Source organism: Hakea prostrata, chromosome 4 (assembly GCF_041222555.1).
Source record: "Hakea prostrata isolate BN-2017 chromosome 4, UWA_Hpros_2, whole genome shotgun sequence".
In the NCBI taxonomy this organism is placed as follows: domain Eukaryota; kingdom Viridiplantae; phylum Streptophyta; class Magnoliopsida; order Proteales; family Proteaceae; genus Hakea; species Hakea prostrata.
Genome location: NC_142603.1, coordinates 34,636,577 through 34,649,947, shown reverse-complemented (window position 1 = coordinate 34,649,947; position 13,371 = coordinate 34,636,577). Strand labels below are relative to the sequence as shown.

General features: G+C 40.3%; 1 protein-coding gene across 5 annotated transcripts in view; it reads right to left on the bottom strand.

Moving 5' to 3' along the window:
* The window catches only part of LOC149018729 (uncharacterized), a 44,052-nt gene that overhangs the window by 20,319 nt on the left and 10,362 nt on the right, over positions 1 to 13,371 (bottom strand). For 4 of the 5 annotated variants that reach the window (XM_089152881.1, XM_089152882.1, XM_089152885.1 and 1 more), the window contains exon 3: positions 10,835 to 12,127. In XM_089152881.1, coding sequence (XP_089009007.1) covers positions 10,835 to 12,127 — 1,293 coding nt within the window. The remainder of the gene's footprint in view (positions 1 to 10,834; positions 12,128 to 13,371) is intronic. The other variant, XM_089152884.1, reaches the window with a different exon arrangement.

Sequence of the window (13,371 nt, the reverse complement as noted above, 5' to 3'; positions counted from 1 at the left end):
ATGCTACAGTAGCGTGAACAGTAACTTAGATGATAATTTCATATTTGGCGGGCCCCAAGTCCAGCTTGCATGGAAATAGATTCAAATTTGGTGGGCCCAAACTCCAGCTTGCAAGGAGATAAAATAGGAACTGTTTTTGTGGGAGTTCTAGAGATAATTTAGAATTTTGTTATTTACTATTGGGATAATCATGTAATCAAAGTTTTTATTTGGGTAGGATATCTAGGATAAGTTTTTTTTTTGGATGAATGAATAATTATATTAAAGACAAAGAAGCAAGTACAACTTCGCAAACAAAGAGAAAGAGCTAAAGAACACTAGCAAACCACATAGAGAGAGAAAAAAGGGCCAAACAGGGCCGGAGCCAACAGAGGCCAAACAGCTATTTTGCGGATTTCTTCTTTTTCTTCTTTTTCTTAGAAGACTTGAGGTCAACCAAGAAATCGTCTCCGAACGGGTTGTGCTCTTTAGCAGGGCGATTACTCCTACAACACTCAGCACGGTCAGGGGCAGGTGATTGGAGAGAGAGCTGAGGATCCAAAGCGATGTCAGTAGTGGACGGGCTACAGGCCTGAGGAGTAATGGTACAAGAAAATTTGGGGGAGTGGGCTTGGTAATTCTGAGAAGGAGAGATGGGCAATATTAAAGCAAAGTCTGAAATGGGCAAATCAGGCCCATGGGCCGAAGGGTCCAGAGAGGGGTGAGAAGCCAACTTAAGGAGAGAATTAGGAAAAGAAAGCTTGGGCCCATTGGGCAAGGGGCCCAACAACGAAGGTTGAGAGGGGGTTAAAATGGATAAGTTGGAATCTTTGGAATTAGGGATGATATTGGGAGTATCGTCCAGGCCAGCGATGGAATTGGTAAAGAGCAGAGACGAGGGAGGGATTGCAGAAGACTCAGGATCTGAGAAAACACGGAAGGGGAAAGCAGCAGGTTGAGATTCAGGCGATAATAGTGATGGCTCGAGGAGGTTGGGAGGAGAGATGGCAGCGGCATCGATCTCTGTAGAAGCAGCAGGGATGGCAGCGGCATCGATGGCCGTGAGATGGCAGGGATTCGATGACTGGGAGGACTGGAGTTTAGGGCGACGCCTCCGGTATGTGCAGGTTATTGGCGCTGTGGAAGAGGGAGCTGAAGCAAAGATTCCGGCGATAGCTTGGGGGTCAAGCGATTTGGGAGATGGGGTTAGAGAAGCAGGGGGCGAATTGGTAGAACCAGATAAAGCGATGGATGGGGCCAGTGAGTTATCAGAAGCAGAAAAAATTCCTATATTAGCATCAATGGAACATTTTTTCAATGAATCAATGATAAGATGAGAAGACAACGAAGCAGTAGCAGGAACAGGTAACATTACATCGATCGATGGTGGAATACGAGTGAGAGATGTACCCGGTTGGGTAGAGGGCTCAGGGTTTTCAGGCATCAACAAGGGAGGAGTCGGCTTCGGGCTGGTCACCACAGTCAATTGAGGCGAGGGAACAGCAACACCAGCAGTGCACTTGAGAGCATCATGGCCGAACGACAAACAGCCGGAGCACCAAGCAGGGACCCAATCGTAGACGATGACCTGATTGAAATGAACACCCGAGTCACTGGCAATGGATATACATGGAGGAAGAGGCTTGGATGCAGGCACTTCAACGCAGATTCGAGCATAGGACAGCCGCTCGAGATTGGAAGTCTTCAGGTCTGAGCGAAGAGGGCGACCCAGGGCAGAACCAATGCGACTCAAGCATTCTTTGTTCCAAAATTCCAAGGGGAGGCCCGGCAAATTGATCCACAGGGGGAGGGATTTGAAGTCAGCTCTGCGGAGCGGCATGGAGGGTTCCCAAGGCTTGATGAAAATAGGGGATTGCCCAATAAACCAAGGAGAACCATTGATGGCCTTCGATTGACAAGCGGGGAGGCAAATTTGAACAAGGAGAATCCCATCGTCAATGACGAATGTTTCCAAAGAACCCAGGGATTTCCATTGCTTAGCTAGGGAGACCTTGATAATGCCTATAGGAGGGCAAGGGCCAAGAAATTGCCCCAGGACAGCATTTTTCCATCGAAGGATTTCAGGTCCAGTAGCAGATGAGGGGCAGCAAACCAGAGGAATGGGGGAGTCAGAAGAAGGAGGGATGAAAGATAGCTTACATGAAGGGGCTAATGAGGAAAGAGGAGTGTTCCAGGCATTCGGATGGGGAGGGGAGGGAGCAGTGGGAGGGAGCGAAGAGGGTGGAAAGGGGGTGGTGGAGGTGGCGGAGGGCAGAGAGAGGGGTGGGAAATCAGAGGAGATCACCGGAGGGGAAGGGGAAGGGGAAGTCGTCATCGGAGAGGAGGAAGTCGTCTCGACGTGAGATTATTACTTCTGCATCATCCTGCAGCATTTTTTCGCATAACAATCTATTAGTCCTTCTAGTTAGGCTAGGATAAGTTTTAGTTAGTTTTAATTTTTAAATTCCTAAGAGTCCTAGTAGGATCAGTCTTTTGTTAGTTTTAAATTACCAAGAGTCCTATTATAGTTGTTTTCGTATCGAGTATGTTTGTTTTGTTATTTAAACACTTGTAATCAGCTTATTGAGGATGGAATAGAAAAAATGAATTGAAGCTTGAGCTTTGTGCGTTTGTAGCCCCCCCCCCCCCTTCTTCTCCTCTTCTCTTCTCCTTATGAGTTTTCCTCTCCCTCTTCCCCTTCTTCAAGACTAATTCTTCTAAGATTTCCCTTCTTCCCCCTATCTTCTTTATCCTTCTTTCTCCTCTATTCTGTCCCCCATTAGATTCTTTCTTGATGGAAATTAAAACAGATCCCAACGGCAAATGCCAAGCCAAAATCCACTTCAAAATCTAAAACCCAACAGAGAAATCAGAAACTGTGGGAATGAATGTAGTGATTAGAGGTTCCTTGACCGCCAAATGTCACTGTCTTTGAATTTGGTTCCGCCGTAGCTTCAACAAACAACATGATGCTTGCAGGATACTACCCCATTTCCCAAGACCTCGAGCCATACCGCTGGGAAATCTTGCCTACAACTGGCACTAATGCTCCTCAGTTTCAGGTAGTTTTGTGATGTTTATTATACTGATTAGTTTATCTAAATGGACAAAAAATGTAACGACCATGGAAACTTGAGAAGCTAAGAGTTTGATTAAAGGATTTTGGATAGATAGATAGAGAGAGAGAGAGAGAACCTAGAGAAGTGCTTCTCTAGGAGTAGGTTTCATCCCTTCCCCCTGTCTCTGTAACATCTACTATGTTTTGTAACAACGTGTAACACCACAAAAGATCTTGTCTTCTCCCTGGTATCAGAGCCGGTGTAACTTAAGCTTTCCAGTGTAAGTCCGGTTACCCTCACCAATGCTCCGTTACCCTTCTCCTTGTAACCCTATCATTACATCAATGCATGAAATGGACGGCTCTGCCGTCTTTCTTTTATTTTTCTTGCATCATTTGCATATGGTCGGCTTGCTGTCTAAGTTTCTTTCTTCCAATTCTCTTTTTTTTTTTTTTTTCGATAATAAAACAACAGAGTCAAGGACTCAAAGAGAAACTACAAGGAAGCAGCATCACAATCCGTTGAAGGATCTCCTCCAAACCGTGGGGAACATCCTGAAAGAACATCCAAGAGCACTCCAAATCGAGTGGAAACTTAGACATCCAATCAGCAGCCTTATTAGCAACACGTCCAACATATACGCATCGCGTACTCACCATCTCATGCAGCAAAACACCAATTCGCTCAACTAAACGACCAAACCTCCCACAATCCACACAACATGGATCCAAAAGCTCTATTGCTTTCCGGGAATCCGACTCCAGCTGTAGCGGCTAGAGATGACTACTCATCGCCAGCTCCAAACCTTGGCAAATGGCTTCAAGTTTTGCTTCAAGGACACAACTTGACCGAACCCTTCTAACAAAATCACCAATAAAACGACTCGCAGAATCGCGAAATAAACCACCAATGCGAACATCCGCACCCCTACGTCGAAAGGCAGCATCCACATTTCCTTTAATCCAACCACCAGGAGGAAACCTCCACCTCAAAAACACTCCAAAACCTACCGACTGCTTGAGACGAGCACAGGAAGTCCAGGCATCTACCACCGATTTCCCATATTCTAAATCTAACTGTCTTCCATTATGAGGTCGCATAAAATCACACTCATGCACATCACGATTCCTCCAAAACCATATAAGATAACTCGTGCAAGCAAACTGTACCGCCCAACCTGGCTTACTCTTAGCAAAGGATCCCACCAAATTAAGCCTCATCCAATCCCCCAGATTTTAACTGAAAAAGTCTCCCCTTAGCGAGACATTCCCCCAGATTCTTTCAATTCTTTTATGCATTTAGTTTTCGTTAATTCTTTGAATTCTTCTCTTTTAGTTCTTTAATTTCTTTATGCATGTATTCTTTCGGCAAAATTTTGTTCATGTTTTGTTTCTTTCTTTTTAGTTTTAGTATATTGATGGCTGGATTTGCCGCCTATTTACTTATTGTTTTTGTTCATATGCTTTTGAAACACATACTTTTGTTTTCTCTCTTTTAATTTTCTTCCTAATAGTTTGGCTAGGGTATCCGAGCAGTAAAAAAGGCCGTCGCGAATCTAATGTTAATTTTGTATCATTCCATATCATGATACCAAGCATCATGAATTTGGATTTGTCAGGAAGATTAAATTTATTGTTAAACCAATCTTTTCTAAGGGCATTGTCAGGTTGATAAAGTCTTTCCGGAGCAATACTTTATCGATCGAAAAAGGTCAATCGGACATAATCAATCATTAATGATGAATTCCTTGGAGGAACTTCCATAGCCGAGGGAATCGGAGACTCGGGATCAATTTGGCTTTCCTCAGATTGTTCAGATTGCTTGTCCTTGGTGTAAACACCATGGGCAATTTGGTTATTGGTAACTAACTTGGTAAGCCTGATTGTTGATTCTGACAATAGACTGCTAGTGTCAGAGGGAATGCTAGAGCAGGAAGCTCTGGATGGTTGGCATTTGATTGATTTTGAGGATTCACCTCGTAGTCTGCCGGAGAGTTTCATCCGGTCGAAGGTCATTGTTACCAGTCCAGATTGGTCCTGGGTTATTGATGCAATGGTAGAGGCAAGTTTAACCTGAGGCTGCACATCCTGAAAGGTCCATTGTGCGAGAAAACTAACCTCTTCCCATCGAACGTATTTGGGTTGAATTGTTCTTGATTGGCAATCAAAGCCTTCAAAGAATTTCGTTCGTTCTCTGGTGGATTTTTTGAGGCCCTTAGGGGCTACAGATTTCAAACCCTCGTATTGAATTCTGTAAACTAAGGATATTGGTATGGATCCGGGCTTCATGTCATAACCACTGGATTGGAGGTTAACGACTAAATAATCCAAAATATTTTTGTCATCAAGGGATATTGTTAGATTTGGAAAATGGTTAAAAAAGATTGGTCCATGACAAAGACTTGTCTCGACCACTTTTAAAACGGAATCATGGAATTGGGTAAACCTTTGGTCCCTAAGGGCCAAAATAAAGGAAGTGTTTAATCTTTCGATGGAGTTAATGTTATTTGGACACACCCAAAATGGATGCAATTGTATTGTTGTTTAAGGTTGTGTATTGTTTGCTTGAGTAGAAGAGGAATTTCTTACAATTCAAAGGACACACGTATTGTTTATTCAACGGTCTTAATGGTTTCCCTAAAACCGAAGATGGATTGTTGGTAAATTTCCCTTTTGGGGACTTGGGCATACTCCATTCTGCCAAAGATTGGTCAAAGTCGTTGTTTAATTCTTTTTGTTTAGAATATTTGTAGCCATATTGGTCTCCTGCTGGCTCACAGTTCTTGAAGACATGCTTCGAGAATACAAACTCATTGTTTTACAAACTCTCTCTCTCCCTCCTAAAAGAAAAGGGTCCATTTAGAGAAGTCTTCACTTGTCACTAAGACCTAGCACAAAAGAGGACTTACACACCTTCTGCCTCTCCTCTAGGAACCAACCGTGACGGTCTTTTTTACTCCTCGAATACCCTAGCCAAACTATTAGGAAGAAAATTAAAAGAAAGAAAACAAAAGTATGTGTTTCAAAAGCATATGAACAAAAACAATAAGTAAGCAAGCGGCAAAGCCAGCTATCAATATACTAAAACTTAAAATAAAGAAACGAAACATGAACAAAATTTTACAGAAAGCATATATGCATAAAGAAATTAAAGAAAAAAAAAAAAGAATTCAAAGAAGTAACAAAAACTAAATGCATAAAAGAATTGAAAGAAAGATACTTAGGCGACAAGCCGACCATATGCAAATGATGTAAGAAAAATGAAAGAAAGGTTGCAGAGCCGTCCATTTCATGCATTGATGTAATGATAGGGTTACAAGGAGAAGGGTAACGGAGCATTGGTGAGGGTAACCGGACTTACACTGAAAAGCTTGGTTACACCGGAATTGTTGTAATGATACACCACACCTTCATGGCTCTGATACCAAGGAAGGGATGAAACCTACTCCTAGAGAAGCACTTCATGGCATATGAAGGCCTTTCCACAAATGGTGGAGAAGCATTCGACTAGTAGTTTCTCGAGTTTTTGTAGAAAGTGTGAATCCCGATTCTCTCCACCTGCGAATATTGCAGTGAGAGAACAACGCCTATGGAAGAAGATAGATGGGACAACATTGACTTGATTTTGGCGGTATAACTGGCTTTTCAGCTTCATCCCCTATTATACATGAGGATATAATGGTCTTTACAACGTCAATACTAATAGTTCTCATAGAATTGGATCTATGTGCTTATTAAACATAAAATGGGATGTCAGTGCATTAAGGCCTCTGTTTTGCATTAATCTCTGCAAGCTTCAACCAATAGTAAAATCGTAACCAAGAGAAACAGGAGAAATATAATGTTGTAGCAATCCCTAATAGTCTAGTTTGAAACCATGTTAACTAGAGATTGGAACTAGAAGAAAAGAGAAGGAGAAAGGAAGAAGAAGATAGTAGGGCCAATGGAAGCTTCACATTTGATGTATAAACCTCCCTCAAACCTTCATTGTATACAAATGGATAACGCATAAAGGGTAAGAACCAAACACTAGAGGAGAAGTCCATAAAGGACTAACGAAACATTGGGATTAGCAGGTGCTAATCCCAAGAGCCTTATTTGTATATTGTGTTTGTTCTAACAAGCTTTATTGGAATTAGCACTTGAGGAGAAGTCCCTAAAGGACTAACGAAACACCATATTGGGATTAGCAGGTGCTAATCCCAAGAGCCTTATTTGTATATTGCATTTGTTCTAACAAGCTTAGGAGATGCGAATCCTAAGTGGGAAGTAGATTAAGTATAGGAGACACGAATCCAAAGTGGGTGAACTACGGTTTAGGTCCAGAGTTGAAGATGAATTGCAGAATTTTATTGAAGAAGATGAAGTGCAGGAAATTTAGAAGTGTCTGGGTTCTAGGCTTTAGATGGAACTAAGGGTAGGAATAGGACGAGGGGTGATATGCGATCCAACTAGGAGAGAAAGGGAAGGTAAGGAGGTAGGGATTAGGGACCTAATAGGGGAGGGGTGCTGCTGCTGCCGTAGGGAAGAAGAGACACAGAGAGGGCCGAGAGCGCCGAAAGGGTAGGAGAGGGGTAGGGGAGGGCCTAGGGGAGATCGTAGTGGGTGGGGGAAGGGGCTGGGATGTCGTGGGGCTTGGGGAATGATGTTGCTAGAGTATGGCAGCAAGGGCAAAAGGGAATTAGCATTGTGCAGGGATGGGGAAGGGGCTGGGGGTGGCTGCAATTGGAGGGTAAGAGGGGAAGGTGGGAATGCTTCACTTACTCGGAGAATTTTTTTTAACACTTGCTGGAATTTTCTGATGAAGAGTGCTAAACTTAGTTGCTAATCTTTAAAGAAGACAACTTGACTCAAAGATTCGTCATGGCCCCCTCAAACAGGAACCATGGTCTTCATATTCTTATTCAGATAATCAGGCTTAACTTTTACAGAAAAGAGAGAGAGAGAGAGAGAGAGAGAGAGAGAGAGAGAGGCTATTTATAGCCTACTAAAAGACTCTAAACCTAAGTGGGAATCCTTTATATTACATTGATCCACAACCGACCAAATCATTCTATCTTACTATCACACTATCATACTACTATATAAAAGTAAAACCAAAATTCAATTATGATATGCTTTTTCACTAGACTAAAATACCCTTCCTAACCATAGACACCCCTTTCCAAAGTATACAACCCTCTCAAACATCTCAGATTCATATTCATAATCCATCCCTTCAAAGTAACCATTTCAACAGTTACATCTCTTCAGCCAAAAACTCAAAAAAGAAATACTTTAACTGTACAAATCTAAAAGCCCCTAATTGTTCTCAAACGTCACATCAGACACCCCTTCCCAAAGTATAGATACCCTTTCAAACATCTCAGATTAATCCATCCCTTGAAAGTACCCATTTTCAACAGTTACATCTCTTCAGCCAAAAAGTCAAAAAAGAAATACTTAATTGTACAAATCTAAAAGCCCCTACTTGTTCTCAAAAGTCACATTAGACACCCCTTCCCAAAGTATACATATCCTTTCAAACATCTCAGATTAATCCATCCCTTAAAAGTACCCATTTTCAACAGTTACATCTCTTTAGCCAAAAATTCAAAAAAGAAATACTTAACTGTACAAATTTAAAAGCCCCTACTTATTCTCAAACATCACATCAGACACCCCTTCCCAAAGTATACATAACATTTCAAACATCTCAGATTCATATTTATAATCCATCACTTGGAAGTACCCATTTTAAACAGTTACATCTCTTCAGCCAAAAACCCAAAAAAGAAATACTTAACTTTAACTATACAAATCTAAAAGCCCCTACTTATTCTCAAACATCACATCAGACACCCCTTCCCAAAGTATACATAACATTTCAAACATCTCAGATTCATATTTATAATCCATCACTTGAAAGTACCCATTTTAAGCAGTTACATCTCTTCAGCCAAAAACCCAAAAAAGAAATACTTAACTATACAAATCTAAAAGTCCCTACCTGTTCTCAAATGTCACATCAAACACCTCTTCCCAAAGTATACATACCCTTTCAAACATCTCAAATTCATATTCATAATCTATCCCTTGAAAGTACTCATTTTCAACAGTTACATCTCTTCAGTAAAAAACCCAAAAAAGAAATACTTAACTTTACAAATGTAAAAGCCCCTACTTGTTCTCAAACGTCACATCAAACACCCATTCCCAAAGTATACATACCCTTTCAAACATCTCAGATTAATCCATCCCATGAAAGTAACCATTTTCAACAATTACATCTCTTCAGCAAAAAACCCATAAAAGAAATACCTAACTGTACAAATCTAAAAGCCCTTACTTGTTCTCAAACGTCACATCTTTAATTACCTACCAAGAAAGACAATACTGCTTCTCAAAAATTACACTACTACAAATAAATATTATCATTCCAATATCATGGCAAAAGAAATTCAAATAAAGAATTTAAACCATTTGATTTATGGTCCATGTCCTGAAATCAAATTCCAATAAATAACCCTACTTATTACTCTTAAGAGGCATAACCCTTCAGAGTACTCCCCCTTAAACCGATACATCTCCCCTCCACTATAAAATCATCATGTGGGAGGCAATGGCTGACGATTGTATCAAGTGTTATGAGGCAAGTTTACCTATCCTTATTAAATAAATACAATTAACTATAGAAGCCCATAATTGGTCTTTTACAGAGCAGACCCAGCCACAACAATTGTTGGTACACTCTGATTAATCTCCAAAATTATGGTGACTTCTCTATTACAAATTTATGTTCAACTCATTGTTTCCTTCAAGTTTTATGCTGCTTCACCCACCCCCTACTTCCCTTTTGCCAAATGGAGTGGTTTATCCGCTTATGTACACTAATAATGTTTCATTGTGCACCTCATCATTGAATCTGACAAACATAAAATCACCATAATTATTTTACAATGAACTCTCAAACAGATCTTAAATTATTTCTAGAAAATGAAAAAAAATATAATAATAATAACAAAATTCAACCACATGCATATGCACGTGGAGTTTTGCTAGTAAATAATAAAAGATCTAATGGGCTCTAATTGATACATGCTCAAATAAAATCCTAATTAACTAAAGACTCTAATTGATACAAGCTGAATTCTATTTAACTAAAGACTCTAATTGACATATGCCGGAACTGGAGGTAAAAGAAAAAAAAGGTAAAGACTCACATGCTTAAATTAAAACTAAATTAACTAAAAAAAATGCTGAAATTAGAGGATTAATTAGTGAAAGGGGGGGATAAGGACAAAATTGCCACCCATATGGTTCAGCCAGCCTAGGGAGGCTTCCCCCTATGTGTGGGTATTTGGGCCCAACTTAGGGTTTTGGGCAAGGGGAGATTTTTTGTTCCTATCACCAAATTACATCAATCAAATGATCCTAATCAGTCCAAAAGTTGTTGTTTGATTTTGACCAAAACATTTCAGTCACAAAAGACACTAGGACCAGAGAAATGGGAATAAAATAACAGGGGATGACACAAAATGGGGACCGATCAGTTCACCATTATCAAATATTGTGATTTGATTCGCATGGGACACCGCAAATTTCCCATATCATGGGAAGCCACAATGGAAGAACTATTTGAGCAGCAATATTTACAAATGCAGGTAACAATGGCTACAGCAACTATTACAATAAAATAGAAAGTCGTACACAACTACTAATGAAACAAAAATTTTCCTCCAGGAGAGAGGAGAAGACTTCCTGACTATCCAAATAATTTTTAAAACTAAATGAAGAAAAATGTGATGAATCACTTACTCAAAGGGAGGCTCAACTTCAACCCCAAGTGTCAAATGTAAGGAATACCCAGTGGAAGAGTCATTCGCAACAGATTCACCATTATCTGTGATTGTCCGAGCCTCATGAGGACAACCCCGCGGAATATACAGAATATCACCTTCTCCTAGCAAGAACTGCTTACATTCTGATGTATCACCATCATCCTCTGTACCTGGCAACTTATCAAGAGGCTCATATAATTGAGGCAATAGGACTGCATCTCTAGAGAAGACTGTCCAAAGTTTAACTCCAAGAAGTTGACAAATAAAAACACAATGATCATCATAATGCCTCGCCAAGCCTTGAGAACTGGGTGGAGTTAGGTACAGATTGGCACCGACAGAAGGTTGACCAAACAAAACTGCCAACCCCTCTGAAATAGCAGCAATTTTCTCAGAGCGAAATTCCATTCCACGCAAGGCTATTGTGTAGCCCTGTTTACATGCCTCCAGACATTTTTGGATGTTGCAACTATCAAAAAGAAGCGGATTATCAGTGCTGGAATCTGCAGCGTCTCCAAAAAAATGGACTTCCCTTTTCAGTTTCCCTTCCCTAGTGTCAGAAGTTGCTTCCACTGTCTTCAGGACTCGGATATCCTGCCCATACACCATAGGACAACCCAATCCATCTTTGACCTCTTTCAGGAAAGAAAGAATGTCTAGTTCATCAGAAGCAATAGGAGGGCAAGAAATAAGGGTGCGTAAAATGGACAAAAGGATGGAATTGATTGGTCCTTTAAAATTCACTGAATCGAAAAAGAAACTAACCAAATCACCATGATAATTCAAACTATTCATGGGACCCCTCAAAAGAGAGGGTGAGTCCTCCCAATGGTTTAACACAAAATCTTCAAAGTAGGAATTGGTTGGACCAAATATAGTTCTTTTAATCACCTCCAGTAAGTTTGTGGTAGGATGTTGACCATAATCAATATAAAGCCTGAAAATGCTTTCTGCCAGGTCATGCAATTTTACATTGCTACAGTAATATCTATCTTGGCTGCCGCCTGCATCACTACCCCCCAACATCTTATTTCGGGCTTTTACCCACAACTGTTTCAAATGAACCCGGAAGGTTTCAGAGAGCTTCACTGGGATCATTTCCAACTGCTCCAAATCACAAGAGTTGATGAGGGTTACTGATGCATGAAGAAGTAACACTGGCAGTCCATCTATTGTGAACCCTATTTTGGCATGGTTACCATAACCCTCATCCATACTGTGCAGAGAAACGGCTCCCACAAGGCAGTCTGCAACCAGAAGAAATTCAGACCTACTGGATGTCAGATCAGAGTATAATAAAAAGATCAAGAAAACACATTTTTTCATAAAATTGACGCTTCCCAATAAAAAAAATTATAATACCAACAAAAAAAAAGGCTGAACAAAATGTCACATATCCCGGAGGATGATAATCCAAAAAACTGTTATAGCCAAATAAGCCTCTCTCTTTTTTTGGGGGGGTGCATATATATATATATATATATATATATATATCAAAAACCCAGAAGGGTAAGAGGAAAGAGCTCAAAGAAGAAAGCACCAAAACTCACTAGCAGAGAAGGGAGATATCTAGAACCCAGGTAACAAGAAGCCTTTCCATTTCACTTCTCTAAAATACTCACTAACCCTACCCAATTAACTATCGCAAAACATTCATAAAAAAATAAAGGACATGAAATACACGCAAAATCACATACCAACACAGATTACCACCGTGGACCAAAAACAGAGGACTTATAGAAGCAGATTGGTGTTAGTCCGGCATTCACATAGTTGTTTGGATAAAGAGGGTAATAGTACCACCAAAGGGAGTACCTGGTAGCTGAATGAAACCCCAAAAGTGCAAAGCAAAAAGTTGACTAGAGCAGGAGTTAAGAAGCTGACAGATAAGCCAAAAAAAATTCTCAAAAACCAGAGCATTTGCTGTATATTGTAGAAAAGCCCAGAAGTTCTAATCAAGCCACCAAAGAGAAGCACAATTAGATTGAGTTTCTCCATAGATAAGTACAGGCATCCCTCAAAAAAGTCAGCAACATTAGTAGGTAAAGGGATAGTGATATAAGGGGAACCCTAGGAACTAGGGATCCTACAAGGACTGGTTAGCTGTACTCTAGCCTATAGGTGGGCATAAGTCCTAATGAGAGAACATTAAACAAAGGGGAATTGCAGCAGTAAATAAAAGATCAACATGAAAATGAAACTTAGACAAAAATAAATACAGTAATATTCATTGACAGCCTAAAGTAACATGCAAGACTAAGCCAAAACTCAATGGGGACACATGGGGTGGGGATCATGGCAACATAGACCTAGTTAAGTGCAAATTCATAAAAAAAAAAATTAAAAGTATAGATGCTATGTTAGACCAGAAGATCCTATAAATAACAATTAAAATCAGCAAATAACAATGTCAGAATATCCTAGAATTCAATGCAAATAAGCCTACTTCTGGAAAAGAGAGATATAAACAAGCTGGCTTAAGGTAAAAAAAATTAAACGTTCTAAACAGCAGCA